The sequence below is a fragment of the Schistocerca nitens genome, chromosome 3 (assembly GCF_023898315.1).
Source record: "Schistocerca nitens isolate TAMUIC-IGC-003100 chromosome 3, iqSchNite1.1, whole genome shotgun sequence".
Taxonomy (NCBI): domain Eukaryota; kingdom Metazoa; phylum Arthropoda; class Insecta; order Orthoptera; family Acrididae; genus Schistocerca; species Schistocerca nitens.
Window position 1 is genome coordinate 853,176,296 of NC_064616.1, and position 16,260 is coordinate 853,192,555.

Here is a 16,260-nt window from a genome sequence, read left to right on the forward strand (position 1 = left end):
GGTTTGGAAGGTAGGAGACGAAGTACTGGCGGAATTAAAGCTGTGAGGACGGGGCGTGAGTCGTGCTTGGGTAGCTCAGTTGGTAGAGCACTTTCCCGCGAAAGGCAAAGTCCCGAGTTCGAGTCTCGGTCCGGCACACAGTTTTAATCTGCCAGGAAGTTTCATATCAGCGCACACTCCGCTGCAGAGTGAAAATCTCATTCTCGAGAATGGAATGCTTTCATTTATTCACTTACCTGAATTTGAAACGCACATGTACAAAACGAAATACAATAGCTAAAACTAAAGTAACAGTTTGTTTGTTGATTCAGGGAAGGGGACCAAACAGCGACGTCATCAGTCCCATCGGATTAGCGAAGAATGGGGAAGGAAGTCGGCCGTGCCCTTTCAAAGGAGCCATCTCGGCATTTGCCTGGAGCGATCTAGGAAAATGGTTTGAAGTGTCGTCCTCCCGAATAAGAATCCAGTATGCTAACAACTGCGCCACCTCGCTCAGTTTAATAACACTCAAGTATATCGTTGACATACAGTTTTCATTTACTTTTTCTCGGTCTTCTTGATTCATGGTGAGCTTCCAGGCATTCTGCAGAGCTCCATCATATGTACAATATTTCTACGACACACCCAGCCATCTTATTAATGTGCTACAAGATCTGCTGTTATTTGTATTCGCTGCCTGGATTCCAATCAGACTGTGAAACATTGCTTGTTCCGCACCGCAGTTCATAATTGAGATCGGTTCCCGACGCTCACTATGCCCTTTCATGCTCTTTTGTTTCTCAGAGACCGCTCTTATTTTCCGTAAAACACAAATTCTGTCAGCGTACCCCAACTCCGGTGTGCTCTTAATAAACTAAGAGCTGGACCACAATCCTTGTGTAAATTGAAACATCAGTCCCCGTTTATTGAGTTTTCTGACAGCTTTATTTTCAGAGACGCCTTTCTTATGCTATCGCAGAAACTTTGCGTTTGCATCACAATACTGGCCTCACCGTACTTCATTTCACGATTATATTCGTGGCAGTGCTCGCGACAGCTGATTTACTTGGTTGGTTTAGTTGGATGTTCCCTTCATCTGTTCTCGATTGTTCTTATAGTCTGCCCCATGTACGAGGCATGTTTTTTAAGTAAGTACCGTTTTGAAATTTTAAAGAAAAGACGTGCTAAGATATCTCAATAATTTTATTTTTACATGAAAGCCTGTACCTTAATCTACTTTTCTACATAATTTCCGTCAATATTGAGCCACTTGTCATAACGTGTACCAGTTTTTGAATACCCTCCTCATAGAAGTCTGTCGCCTGACTTGTTAACTACTGCATCACCACTGTTTTGACTTCGTCATCGTCTTGAAGACGCTGACCACCCAGGTGTTTCTTCAAGTGCAGGAACAGATGGTAGTCACTGGGCGCAAGATCGGGGCTGTACGGAGGATGATCTAGAGTTTCCCATCGAAAAGATTTGATGAGATCTTTGGTCTGATTCGTCACATGCGGACGGGCATTGTCTTGCAGCAAAACGATGGCTCAAATGGCTCTGAGCACTATGGGACTCAACTGCTGTGGTCATCAGTCCCCTAGAACTTAGAACTACTTAAACCTAACTAACCTAAGGACATCACACACATCCATGCCCGAGGCAGGATTCGAACCTGCGACCGTAGCAGTCGCACGGTTCCGGACTGCGCGCCTAGAACCGCGAGACCACCGCGGCCGGCAGCAAAACGATGCCCTTGCTCAAGTTCCATGGACAGTTGCTTTGATTCTGGTGTGACGTAGGCCACCCATGTTTCATCGTCAGTAACAATTTGGCTTAAGAAATGGTTCAAATGGCTCTGAGCACTATGGGACTTAACATCTGAGGTCATCAGTCCCCTAGAACTTAGAACTACTTAAACCTAACTAACATAAGGACATTACACACAATCCATGTCCGACGCAGGATTCGAACCTGCGACCGTAGCAGTCGTGCGGTTGCAGACTGAAGCGCCTAGAACCGCTCGGCCACCGTGACCGGCGCTTAAGAAATCATCACCGTCGTTGTGGTACCGATCAAGGAAAGTCAATGCACTTTCTAAACGTCTGGTTTTGTGCACATCCGTCAACATTTTCGGTACCAAACGTGCGCACAATTGTCGGTAATTCAAGTGCTCGGTCACAATGCCCTACAAAACATTACGAGAAACATGAGGAAAGTCATCCCGCAAGGAGCAAATCGTAAAGCGTCTGTTTCCCCTCACCTTACTGTCCACTTCCTGCACCAAACTTTCATTAACGGCCGAAGGACGCCCACTCCGTTGTTCATCAGGCGCATTTGTGCGGCCATCTTTAAATGCTCTGACCCACTTTCTTACCATTCCATCACTCATAATGTTTTCTCCGTAAACTGCACAGATCTCACTATGAATATCGATCGCTTTTAGGCCTTTAGCACTAAGAAATCTTATAACAGCCCGTACTTCGCAGTTGGCGGGACTCACGATTATCGGAGGCATCTTAAACACTCAGTACACAACGTAAACAAGAAATAATCAGACTGTAATGGCGTTCAGTGCGTGGATTAAGGTACAGGCTTTCAGGTAAAAATAAAATTATTGAGATATCTTAGCACGTCTTTTTTTAATTTCAAAGCGGTACTTACTTAAAAAACAAGCCTCGTAATACAAGCCATATTCGTATGGAACGTAATACACAGCTGTCTTTTGGAGATTCTACATTGTCTTTAATATTACAAAGAAGACTTTTTATCTTAGATGAAGGGAGCGAAATACACTGGATGTCATGTTCCCGTAGAGTCTACCGATCTTTTCGGATATTGGGCCAGCATAAGGTGGACATGTGAGTATTGGCCTCTCTTCCTCTGTCTCAGTCTCAAACTCTTTCTCAGTCGTTCTTGATTCTGATTGTAACGTCTGTTTAGTTTGACGACATGTAAACAACAGCTTGGCAGAACACTCGTAAGCACACCGTCAGTCCTATTTTCAGCTAGCAGAACATTATCGTTCTGGTATCCGGCTCCGTGGAAGTCTATGGACGTCGATAACTGTTAAGAGGGCACAGTCTCGCCGCAGCGCAGCGCTCGTAGCGTGGCCGACCAATAGTGTATCTCGTGGCCGATATAAACACGGCAGTCCATGAATGGTCAGTCGCACTTACAGTTAATTATGTCCGTCTTACTGCATACTTCCTCTCTAACCGCCCATCCCTTGTCACCATTAAACACAACAATTCCCGCACCTTCCACGCCACTGCTGGCCTGCTCCAAGGCTCCATCCCCTCTCGTCTCCTTTATGTCCTCTATAACACCGATAGCGCCAAACAACCTCCATCAGCACACCTCCTTCAGTACGCTGAAGACATCGCTTTCCTCGCTGTCTATCCTATGTTCCAGACATCATAATCCTACCTCCAAATCTACCTCCCAGTGTAACCAATGGCTCCTCAAGATCAACCCTTCCAAAACCCAACCAACAATTATAGGACACACCTCCCGTCTCCATGACTTCTACCTTACCATTTATGACTGTCCTGTCCAGCTAACTAATACACTAAAATATCTTGGACTGAACATCGACTGGCAACTAACTTGGAAATCTCACCTAACAACCCAAAAGAAAGCTCACAATAGACTAAAACTACTAAATGGCCGAACTTAGGGATTGCACCACTCCTCGGTCCTCCACACGTAAAAAACCTTGATCTTACCCATCATTTGCTATGCGAGTTCTGCATGGATCTCCGCCTCAGTCAAGTTCTATCAGTGCCTCCAAATATTGGAACACCATGCAATCCTGCTGGCTTTCTGTATCCGTTTACCTTCCCTCACAAGGATCCTTTACCAGCTCATGAAACTGCCACGTCTCCTCACTCACACTGAACACCTCTGAACAACCTACACCATCTACAAACTTTACTCCAATAATCCAGTGGTTTCCTCTCTACTTTACAATCCTCATACGCTGCCGCGCCTTTACCAACACATCCCACCAATCACCCAAAGAAAGTTCATCCATCTCCCCCTCGCCGGCCGGAGTGGCCGAGCGGTTCTAGGCGCTACAGTCTGGAACCGCGCGACCACTACGGTCGCAGGTTCGAATCCTGCCTCGGGCATGCATGTGTGTGATGTTCTTAGGTTAGTTAGGTTTAAGTAGTTCTAAGTTCTAGGGGACTGAGGACCACAGCAGTTAAGTCCCATAGTGCTCCGAGCCATTTGAACCATCTCGCCCTCCCAGAACATAAACTCCACCTCGACATTTACTCATCCTACCAGCTCCAAATTCACCTAACCCATTCCACCTCATCAGGGCTCCTTCACCCTCCCATTCCCCTATTTCCTTACCCCCTTTTTATCCTTCCACCTTTCGTTCCCTACCGCCTTTTCTCATCAAAATTCAGCCATACAAATAACCTCCTCCACTTCATCCCTCCTTCTGTCCCAACAGACACTCCAAACGCATCGATGCTATGCATCAGTCCTCCATCCTTATACCACCACATTCCTCACCTCCTCACCGACCAACATTTCCCCCTTCAACAACAGACTGCCTATCCCAGGGCAGGTACTTCCAGTTTTAGTGACAGGAAAGTGCTTCTAATAAATATAATTGTTTCAGCATCATGTTTTAAATATTTTTAAATGTGTGCTTATTGTGTTTGGTGTTTTTAACTAAAGCGCAGGAAGTCATATCCCTTGTCCATATAAAAACTTTCATTTTATTTTGACGTTTATTGTTCTTGTTTTTTCTCCTCATTTACGTTTTTTTTTTTTTTGTGTGTGTTTCGCAGAAGAGTGGCTTGACCGTACTGCTGACAGGCCACTGCTCGCCCTAATGGGGCGTAGGCAGATGGAATAACAATAAAGAATAAAAAGAGCAGTCACTTCTGTACTCGCTTTTGATATTGTCCGTTTCTACTCGTATCATCGCTGTGCTACGGGCTGTTGGATAAAAACGTCTCTTGGCACTTGGTTCAAACATGTGTGTGTGTGAATTCCTAAGGCACCAAACTGCTGAGGTCATCGGTCCCTAGATTTACACACTACTTAAACTAACTTATACTAAGAACAACACACACATGCGCAAAGGAGGACTCGAACCTCCGGCGGGAGATACCTCGCAATCCGTGACATGGCGCCTCAAACCGCGTGGCCACTCCGCGCGGTGACATTTGATCTTTCTCTCTAATCGCAATCCAGATGGTATCTCTCTCTGCTTTTGGCCTGTTGCCATCGTTGCGACTAAGGTTTCTGCTTTGCATTTCGTTATTACCTAGGTTGCTTTGGTCTTGTCCATGTCTGTGTCCTGTGCGTCGTCAGTCAGCCGTGCTCAGCTCACCTACCGTTGCAGCCGTGTTCTCTCCCGAGCGCGGCCCTTCCGCCTTGCGGTTTCAGGTTTTTCTCTCCTCGGTTCTGACGCATGGACTAATATCCAGCTACCCGCGGAAATAGTAACTGTTCACTTTCAGAAACAAATCTTCTAAATCGCATTATGTCCCATAAACATTCGATGGGATTCATAGCGGAAGATCTGGGTGATCAAATCATTCCCTCGAATCGTCCACAATTTTCTTCAAAACCGCGAACAACTGTGGTCCGGTGACAAGGTGCATTGTCACCCACAAAATTTCCGCCGATATTTGAGACCATGAAATTCATGATTGGCTGCAAAACTTCAAATAGCCGAACAGAACCCACAAAATTTCCGCCGATATTTGAGACCATGAAATTCATGATTGGTTGCAAAACTTCAAATAGCCAAACAGAACCATTTCTAGTGAATGATCAGTTCTGTTGGACCAGAAGACCCAGTGCATTCCACATTAACACACCCAACATGATTATGGAGCCACCACTTGCTTAAACAGTGCCTTGTTGACAACTTGGGTCCATGGCTAAGTAGGGCCTGCGCCACACTCGAATGCTACCATCAGCTCTTACCAACTGAAATCAGGACCCATCTGACGAGACCACTGTTTTCCAGTAATCTAGGGTCCAACCGATATCGTCACGAGCCCAGGGGAGGCGCTGCAGGCGATATCGTGCTGTTAGCAAAGATACTCTCGTCGGTCATCTGCTGCCACTGTTGCCAAATTTCACCGCACTCTCCTAATTGATGCATTCGTTGTATGCACCACATTGGCTTCTGCGGCTATTTCAGGCAGTGTAGCTTTTCTGTTAGCACTGACAACACTACGCAATCGCCGCTGCTCTCGGTCGTTAAGTGAAGGCCGTCGGTCACTGCGTTATCAAAAATACGTTCAAATATGTGTGAAATCCTATGGGACTTAACTGCGAAGGTCATCAGTCCCTAAGCTTACACACTACTTAACCTAAATTATCCTAAGAACAAACACACACACCCATGCCCGAGGGAGGACTCGAACCTCCGCCGGGACCAGCCGAACACTGCGTTATCAGTAGTGAGAGATAATCCCTAAAATTTGGTGTTCTCGACACACTCTTGACACTGTGGGTCTCCGAATACTGAATCACCTAACGATTTCCTAAATAGAATGTTCCATGCGTCTAGCCCCAGCTATCATTCCGCGTTCGAAGGCTGTTAATTACCGTCGTGTGGCCGTAGTAATGTCCTGCACATGAATCAGCTGAGTACAGGTGACAGCTCCGCCAATCCACTGCTCTTTTATACCTTGTGTACTCGGCACTACCGCCATCTGTAATGTGCATCATCTCAGTGCCCATCACTGTACTGGCTCGCCCCTCATCTCTCACTACCAGCCCATGCGAATGAAATTTAAAAAACGAGAGCTGAATGGCTTTATTCAGAAAGTGATTTTAGGGCAAATTACACTACTGGCCATTAAAATTCCTATACCACGAAGATTACGTGCTACAGGCGCAAAATTTAACCGACTGGGAGAAGATGCTGTGATATGCAAATGATTAGCTTTTCAGAGCATTCACACAAGGTTGGCGCCGGTAGCGAAACCTACAACGTGCTCACATGACGAAAGTTTCCAACCGATTTCTCATACACAAACAGCAGTTGACCGGCGTTACCTGGTGAAACGTTGTTGTGATGCCTCGTGTAAGGAGCCTATCGCGAATGCGGTTTATCGTATCGCGACATTGCTGCTCGCGTTGGTCGAGATCCAATGACTGTTAGCAGAATATGGAATCGGTGGATTCAGGAGAGTAATACTGAACGCCGTGCTGGATCCCAACGGCCTCGTATCACTAGCAGTCGAGATGACAGGCATCTTATCCACGTGGCTGTAACGGAATCTGTGGCTATGTCTCGATCCCTGAGTCAACAGATGGGGACGTTTGCAAGACAACAACCATCTGCACGAACAGTTCGACGACGTTTGCGACAGCATGGACTAACAGCTCGGAGACCATGGCTGCGGTTACCCTTGACGCTGCATCACAGACAGGAGCGCCTTCGATGGTGTACTCAGCGACGAACCTGTGTGCTCGAATGGCAAAACGTCATTTTTTCGGATGAATCCAGGTTCTGTTTACAGCATCATGATGGTCGCATCCGTGTTTGGCGACATCGCGATGAACGCACGTTGGAAGCGCGTATTCGTCATCGCCATACTGGCGTATCACCCGGCGTGATGGTATGGGGTGCCATTGGTTACACGTCTCGGTCACCTCTTGTTCGCATTGACGACACTTTGAACAGTGGACGTTACATTTCAGATGTGTTACGACCTGTGGCTCTATGCTTCATTCGATCCCTGCGAAACGCTACATTTCAGCAGGATGATGCACGACCGCATGTTGCAGGTCCTGTACGGGCCTTCCTGGATACAGAAAATGTTCGACTGCTGCCCTGGCACGCACATTCTCCAGATCTCTCACCAATTGAAAACGTCTGGTCAATGGTGGATGAGCAACTGGCTCGTCACAATACGACAGTCACTACTCTTGAACTGTGGTATCGTGTTGAAGCTGCATGGGCAGCTGTACGTGTACACGCCATCCAAGCTCTGTTTGACTCAATGCCCAGGCGTATCAGGGCCGTTATTACGGCCAGAGGTGGCTGTTGTGGGTACTGATTTCTCAGGATCTATGCACCCAAATTGCGTGAAAATATAATCACTTGTCAGTTCTAGTATAATATATTTGTCCAATGAATACCCGTTTATCGTCTGTATTTCTTCTTGGTGTAGCAACTTTAATGGCCAGTAGTGTAAAATAACTCTTTATAAGTTCTGAACGTTGCAATGGCAAATATACCAACCTAATAAAAGACATTGCAACAGTGGTCAAAACGTTGGTATGTACAATAACACGAAGGCACAGTGACAGACTTGCAGAAAATTATTGAAGGCAATGTTACAAGTTGCAATAGACCATCAGTTCCTCGTAGGGGTCGGGAAGCGGTAAAGAACCGCAAAGAGTGCGCTACCTTTATCAATGTTGTCGACGATGTTCTTGTCGAATAGGAAGAGCCGGTCGCGCAGTCCGCCGAAGTTGAGGCGGAGGCTGCCCTGCAGGCGCGGCAGCTTCCGCGCGGCGATGCGCAGCTTCTCCCGGATGGCGGACAGGCTGTGTGGGGTGGGAGCAGACCGCGTGGGCCTCTTCTGCTTGGGGCCCGACTCCGGCCCGGGGAAGGCGTGCTGCAGCGACAGCTCCACCAGCCGAGCGGGGTCCGTCATCCACAGCTCCGCCTACGCACCAACACGACACTCAGTTTTCTCACCTGACCTGATACCCCGTGGAACTGCATTATTATGGTCACCTCCTACCTGTGACGTCGAAAGCTCGTAACTTATGGCACATGTCACAAGTGGTGTTCTGGTGATGCATACGTGTAAAGGACCTGATTACTGCTACAACTGTGAATCTTCAGGTTTTGGCGGCGCAAAGACTGTTCCATTAAGTTTCGGGTGTGCAGCCGCAAGAAATCTTCTTCTTCTAATATTTCGGCTGTATACCGTCCAGCCATCTTCAGAGTGAGTCGCAAGACTGCCGCTCCAGTGCTCGCTTCGTCCCTTTATACTCGTGTACCGCGCGACTGCGCATGCGGCCACAGATGCAAATGCGCCAGAGACATCGGAGAAACAACTCGTACTGTCCAAGAAAGATGTACAGAACACCGGAGGTACACACGACTTTTACAACCTAACAAGTCGGCAGTGGCAGAGCACTGTATTGATAATGGTCACAGTACGTTGTATGACAATGTCGAAATTTTGGCAACTACATCATCCTTTTGGGACTCGATAGTGAAGGAGGTAATTCAAATTCGCTTGACGACCAATTTAATTAATAGAGATAGTGGTTTCAATCTTGATAAATCATGGAATCCGGCACTTGCTGTAATAAACTCACAAAGACGTCGTCACAGTGCAGCTCACAATGATATATCGATATGCCAACACAGATCGACTGCAGAGTCATAGATACAACTCACGCATTCTGCACGTCTCTGCCGCCGACCAACGTCTCTGGCGCATTTGCATCTGTGGCCGCATGCGCAGTCGCGCGGTACACGAGTATAAAGGGACGAAGCGAGCACTGGAGCGAGCACTGGAGCGATCGCCTTCCGCATCCGCCTTCCGTCCCCCACGCGCATCCTCTACGACCTCATCCCCTTCCCCCACCTTCTCCTTTTCCTTTAACACATCCGCACACTATATATTGTCCGCAGCCTTGATTCCACTCACCCCCTGGTGTCTCCCTTCCTCTCCACCCCCAACCAGTTGCCGCGCCTTTACCGTTGTGTCCCTCCCTCTCTCCTTCTCCACACCCTCTATCTCCTTTCCCAACACAACTTCCACCGTCTACCCCTCCCGGATGATGAGCTTCGCCCTGACATCTACCCTTCCTACCAACTCTAACCCCCTCTTCCTGCCTCCTCCTCAGGGCTTCCTCTCCTCCCCCTCCCTCCTCCTGAGCGGCTTCCCCCTCCTACTCCCCCTCCATCTCTTGTGCCTCCTTTCGGTGTCTCTGCGTTCCCTCCTGCCCTGTCTTCCCTTTTCCTCTCCCACCCCACTTGTCTCCTGCCTATTCGTGAACCCACGGTTGCCCCTCCTCTCTTCATCCTGCCGCTTCCCCAGCTGCCCCATGCTCTCCCCTCCTTTTCCATCCTCTCTGACCTTTCCCTCGGCAGGTCCCACCTGGTACTTTTATTCTTCGTCGTGTGTGCTCCAAGTGGGTTTTAAGTGTGTTGTTTCGGAGTGTTTTTAATACTGTGGCCAACTTTTAACCTGTGCATGCGCATTCAGTGTCTTCTCTGTGTTTTAAGAATCGCCAACTGTGTTTTTTAACTTTCTGGTGATTTTTTAACTGTCCCCCATGAACATCTCCATGTCAGTGTATTTTTACCTCCATTTTCTCCCCTTACTCTGTTTTATGTTCCCTTTTTTTCGCCTTATGATGTAATATTTTATTCTTATTTTAGTTGTCATGTCACTCGGCTGAAGAGCGGCGGATTGTGCCGCTGACAGCCCTCCCCTGCCCACATGGGGCAGGGGAATGAAATCACAATAAAGAAAAAAAAATTGGAGCGGCAGCCTTGCGACTCACTCTGAAGATGTCTGGACGGTATACAGCCGAAATATTAGAAGAAGAAGGAAATTTCTTGCGGCTGCACACCCGAAACTTAATGGAACTGCTACAACTGGCCACCCCCGGTAGCTGAGTGGCCAGTGCGACCGACTGTCAATCCTAAGGGCCCAGGTTCGATTCCCGGCTGGGTCGGAGATTTTCTCCGCTCAGTGACTGGGTGTTGTGTTGTCCTAACCATCATCATTTCATCCTCATCGACGTGCAAGTCGCCGAAGTGGCGTCAAATCGAAAGATTTGCACCTGGCGAACGGTCTGCCCAATGGGAGGCCCTAGGCACACGACTATATATTATTATTGCTACAACTACACTGATGTCCAAAACTAAAACAACAAACGGCTGTTTCCCCATCGTGTGTTCAAAAATGGTTCAAATGGCTCTAAGCACTATGGGACTTAACATATGAGGTCATCAGTTCCCTAGACTTATAAGTACTTACACCTAACTAAACCTAAGGACAGCACACACATCCATGCCTGAGGCAGGCAGCAGTGCGGTTCCGGACAGAAGCGCCTAGAACGGCTCGGCCACAGTGGCCGGCCGTCGTGTGTCTAATTCACGATATAATCATACAAACTGTCAACCAGATGTCCGTATGATCGTGGTGGTGGTTAGTGTTTAACGTCTCGTCGACAACGAGGTCATTAGAGACGGAGCGCAAGCTCGGGTTAGGGAAGGATTGGGAAGGAAATCGGCCGTGCCCTTTTAAAGGAACCATCCCGGCATTTGCCTGAAACGATTTAGGGAAATCACGGAAAACCTAAATCAGGATGGCCGGAGACGGGATTGAACCGTCGTCCTCCCGAATGCGAGTCCAGTGTGCTAACCACTGCGCCACCTCGCTCGGTCGGTATGATCGTGTTCTGCACGAAAGATGACATTCCAGTCAACGGACAATCATGCCAACGATGATGTCAGGGCACCTATGAAACTACATAGTGTTTGCTGGGTAGTATCACATCCACAATAACTGTGTACACAACCACAGAAGGCGCAGTATGGCACAGAGAAGACGCCTACCAGGCTCTCTGCGGTGGAGGGCCAGAGAAAGAAAGGAAGCAGGACAGTCGTAAGCCGATGGCTTAGTGTGAATCGTTCTTTTATGTCTCGGATGTGGCGACAATGTATACAGATAGAAACTGTATCCGGAATTCCAGGGCAGAGTCGACCACGTGTGATTTCAGAACAAAGGACCGTTATATGGCTGTAAGGACACGACAGTACCGCCTAAGCACTGCACATCAACTGGTATGTGAGCTCGCAGTATCCAATGGACGTGCTGTATCGAGGCAAGCGGTGTGCAGAAGGCTTCGACAGAGTGGCCTTTATTATCAGAGACCTGCTGCACGTCTTCACAGAAGGGAACGTGAAGAGTGGAGTCATCAACATGCCACCTGGACGGTAGAGCAGTGGGCCAATGCCGTTTTCACAGATGAGTCCCGATTTAGTCTGCAGGGTGATTCTCGATGGATTCGCCTCTGGGAGGAACGTGGAACACGATTTCGGGACCCAAACATTGTGCAAAGAGACTGATATCGACGAGGAGCGGGCAGGGATCACGTTTACCACTCGAAATTGTACGGGTGAATCGGCAAGGTTTAACTGCTGGCATTTGACAAGTCTAACGGAAGCCAATTAACAGAAATTGTTTCCGTGAAATGGAAGTGTTTTGGTGTGACGGCTGGCAGTGAAACTGTTTTCTGAAATGTAGCCGTGCTGAGAATTAATCCGCGTCCGCCAACGAACGCTTTCTAGTTAATCAACAGAGTGACGTCTCGTACAGAACATCGCTAAGAACCGGTGAATGCTGGTCACCACGATGGTCAGAGTACGAGGCGAAGGGAGATTTCAACATCATTAGCGAAAGCTCAATTTACATTTTCGCAGGACTGGCACGACTTCATAAAGGCTTTATCGAAGCTAATCGTATGTTTAAGTTCCATGTAAATAGAGGTATTAAGGGACTGTGTTACTAATAAACCCATTAAAAGTACACTCGCCATAATTTTATACTAATTTGTGAATATTCTGCCAACTCACATTAACGCGAGCGCCTGTCAAAAGTTTGAATAACCACCTTTTGCAGCCGGACCGCTGCGAGACATGCAGGAAGAGATTCAGTGAGGTTCTGGAAGGTACCGACTCCAGTGCTGTGTACAGCTGCGCTAGCTTAGTCGGTTAAGGTTCCATGGCACGAACATCTCGATCGAGGATGTGCCACAGATTCTCGACTGGGTTTGAATCCGTTTGATGGCCAACATCCTGGTGCTCTTTGAACCACGCACACAAACTGCGAGTTATGTGACACATTGCATTGACATGCTGATGGATGTCATGGTCCCGAGGAAATACAGACTGGATAAAGAGGGGGACATGATCCCAAAATACAGGTACATACTTCTGTTGATCCATTGCGCCTTCCAGAATGCCAGAATGACGAAATTACCCAGGCAATGCCCTCAGACTGGACCATTACAACTATTTTTGCAGGGCGTTCGCTTTGAGACGTTTGAAGGTGTACACTCCAGTAGCCATCTGTCAGATGGAGCATTAGACGTGATTCATCTGAAAAGGTCACCTGTCACCATACAGTGGACGTCCACAAGTGCGGTACTGGCGTGCAAATTCCAGCCTTCGTCGCCCATGAACAGCAGTCAGCATGGGTGCATAAACGATGTGCCTGCTGCAGAGGCCCATACACGGCAACGTTCGCTGAACAGTCGTTGAGGAGACACTGTTGGTAGCCCCTCGGTTCATCTGGGAGGGTTGGAGGGGTCAGTTGCCCGACAGTTTTGCACGTCTAAGCGGACGTACACATCTCGGAGTCGTCGTTCACCCCTATCATCTATAGCCCTTGCCCTTTGCTGTAGAGTATTTGTCTTGGCGGAGTTTTGGATAGTGCCATTTTACCAAGTACGGTATACTATAACTACGGGGGCACGCGAACAGTTTCAGAAATGAAACTTCCTGGCAGATTAAAACTGTGTGCCGGCCTGACTCGAACTCGGGACGTTTCCCTTTCGCGGGCAAGTGCGGGTAGAGCACTTGCTCGGGAAAGGCAAAGGTCCCGAGTTCGAGTCTTGGCCCGGCACACAGTTTTAATCTGCCAGGAAGTTTCATATCAGCGCGCACTCCGCTGTAGACTGAGAATTTCATTCAGGAAACATCCCCTACGCTTTGGCTAAGCCATGTCTCCGCAATAGCCTTTCTTCCAGGAGTGCTATTTCTCCAAGGTAAGCAGGAGAGCGTGTGTGAAATCTTATGGACTTAACTGCTCAGGTCATCAGTCCCTAAGCTTACACACTACTTAACCTAAATTATCCTAAGGACAAACAGACACACCCATGCCCGAGGGAGGACTCGAACCTCCGCCGGGACCAGCCGCACAGTCCATGACTGCAGCGCCTCAGACCGCTCGGCTAGTCCCCCGCGGCATGCAGGAGAGCTTCTGCGAAGTTTGGAAGGTAGGAGACAAGGTACTGGCGGAATTAAAGCTGTGAGGACGGTGCATGAGTCGTGCTTGGGTAGCTCAGTTGGTAGAGCACTTGCCCGCGAAAGGCAAAGGTCCCGAGTTCGTGTCTCGGCCCGGCAGACAGTTTTAATCTGCCAGGCAGTTTCCTATCAGCGCACACTCAGCTGCAGAGTGAGAATTTCATTCCAGTTTCAGAAATGCTTCCATCAGCGACTCGAAAGCCAATGATCATGCCCTTTTGGAAGTCAGATATAGCACCCCTCTATCCATTACGACAACGACTGCACTGTTTTCAGTGTCCCTTCCCCCCCCATTCACACACACACACACACACTTTCTATATCCTCCACTGCTAGTGCTGTCGCGCGTCTTCTGTTAGTGCTGACGTCGAACGTAGGCGGTGCTCCCATTAACGTGACCGGACCGTGTACTTTCTGAAGTTTGCTTTGCGCGTAATGTGTGACATTCCTCTGTAACTTTGATACACACTTAACGAATAAATAAAGTAAATAAGAGCGAACCTCTATTTCGTTGGTGGAGAAGCCGCCGAGCCGCGTGAGGCGGCGGTAGTAGAGGTTGGCGCCGCCGACGGAGGGGGCGTAGCTGAGCTCCTGCAGCAGCAGCTGGCGCATGCCGGCGGACGCCGCCGTCCACACGCTCGTGTACGGCAGCTGCGGGCCCACCGGCGCCGGCTTGGCCAGCTTCAGCACGCCGCGCGCCCACTCGCTCCTGCAACACACGCGTCACAGTTGCCTAACCATCCGCTATATGACTGTGTCTTAGCTACACACTATTTGATCAAAAGTACCTGGAATTAAGTGCCATAGGACGTGGATGATGTCACCTGAGGAACAAACTCATCAGGGGAAAAAAGAGAAGTTGCAACATTTGTAAATATTAGGCATAAAGTCAAAAGTATTGCTACAAAGAGGTTTTATACAATAAAAATTAAACTAATGCAAATGTCTTGACTGTAATTCACAAGTAGCGAGTACTTTTAAAAATCACTTTCTAAATGGTTCAGCAAACATAGGATTAAGTGGTTCAGTTGAAAAAGCAAGAGAATCCACAAAACTTTAACCAACCAGAAGTAGCACCAACAACCTTCACTGAAATTAACAGACTTATAAAAATTCTAAAAAACAAAACCACATTTAGTGCTGCTGGAATTTCAAAAACAATTCTGAAAAGTTGCTTCAACTGGATAACTAATGTCCTCAGTATTATACAGGGTGGTCCATTGATCGTGACCGGGCCAAATATCTCACAAAATAAGCGACAAACAAAAATCTACAAAGTACGAAACTTGTCTAGCTTGAAGGGGGAAACCAGATGGTGCTATGGTTGGCCACCTAGATGGCGCTCCAATAGGTCAAAAGGATATCAACTGCGGTTTTTTTTTAAATAGGAACATTCATTTTTTATTACATATTCCTGTAATACGTAAAGATATATGAATGTTTTAGTTGTACCACTTTTTGGGCTTTGTGATAGATGGCGCTGTAATAGTCACAAACATATGGCTCACAATTTTAGACGAACAGTTGGTAACAGGTAGGTTTTTTAAATTAAAATATAGAACGTAGGTACCTTTGAACATTTTATTTCCGTTGTTCCAATGTGATACATGTAACTTTGTGAACTTACCATTTCTGAGAACGCATGCTCTTACAGCGTGATTACCTGTAAATACCACATTAATGCAATAAATGCTCAAAATGATGTCCGTCTACCTCAATGCATTTGGCAATACGTGTAACGACATTCCTCTCAACAGCGAGTAGTTCGCCTTCCGCAATGTTCGCACGTGCATTGACAATACACTGACGCATATTGTCAGGCGTCGTCGGTGGATCACGGTAGCAAATATCCTTCAAATTTCCCCACAGAAAGAAATCCGGGGACGTCAGATCCGGTGATCGTGCGGGCCATGGTATCGTGCTTCGACGACCAATCCACCTGTCATGAAATATGCTACTCAATATCGATTCAACCGCACGCGAGCTATGTGCCGGACATCCATCATGTTGGAAGTACATCGCTATTCTGTCATGCAGTGAAACATCTTCTAGTAACATCGGTAGATCATTACGTAAGAAATGGGAGCCAATTATTCTTCCTCCCAAAATGCCGCACCACACATTAACCTGCCAAGGTCGCTGATGTTCCACTTGTCGCAGCCAGCGTGGATTTTCCGTTGCCCAATAGTGCATATTATGCCGGTTTACGTTACCGCTGTTGGTGAATG

General features: G+C 47.7%; 1 protein-coding gene across 1 annotated transcript in view; it reads right to left on the reverse strand.

Annotated features, from left to right (window-relative positions):
• The window catches only part of LOC126249450 (vitellogenin-like), a gene marked incomplete at its 3' end in the record, with an annotated part of 380,348 nt that overhangs the window by 200,161 nt on the left and 163,927 nt on the right, over positions 1–16,260 (reverse strand). Inside the window, exons 13-14 of the mRNA XM_049951103.1 lie at positions 14,534–14,741; positions 8,378–8,639 (exon numbers count right to left, since the gene is read on the reverse strand). Coding sequence (XP_049807060.1) covers positions 8,378–8,639; positions 14,534–14,741 — 470 coding nt within the window. The remainder of the gene's footprint in view (positions 1–8,377; positions 8,640–14,533; positions 14,742–16,260) is intronic.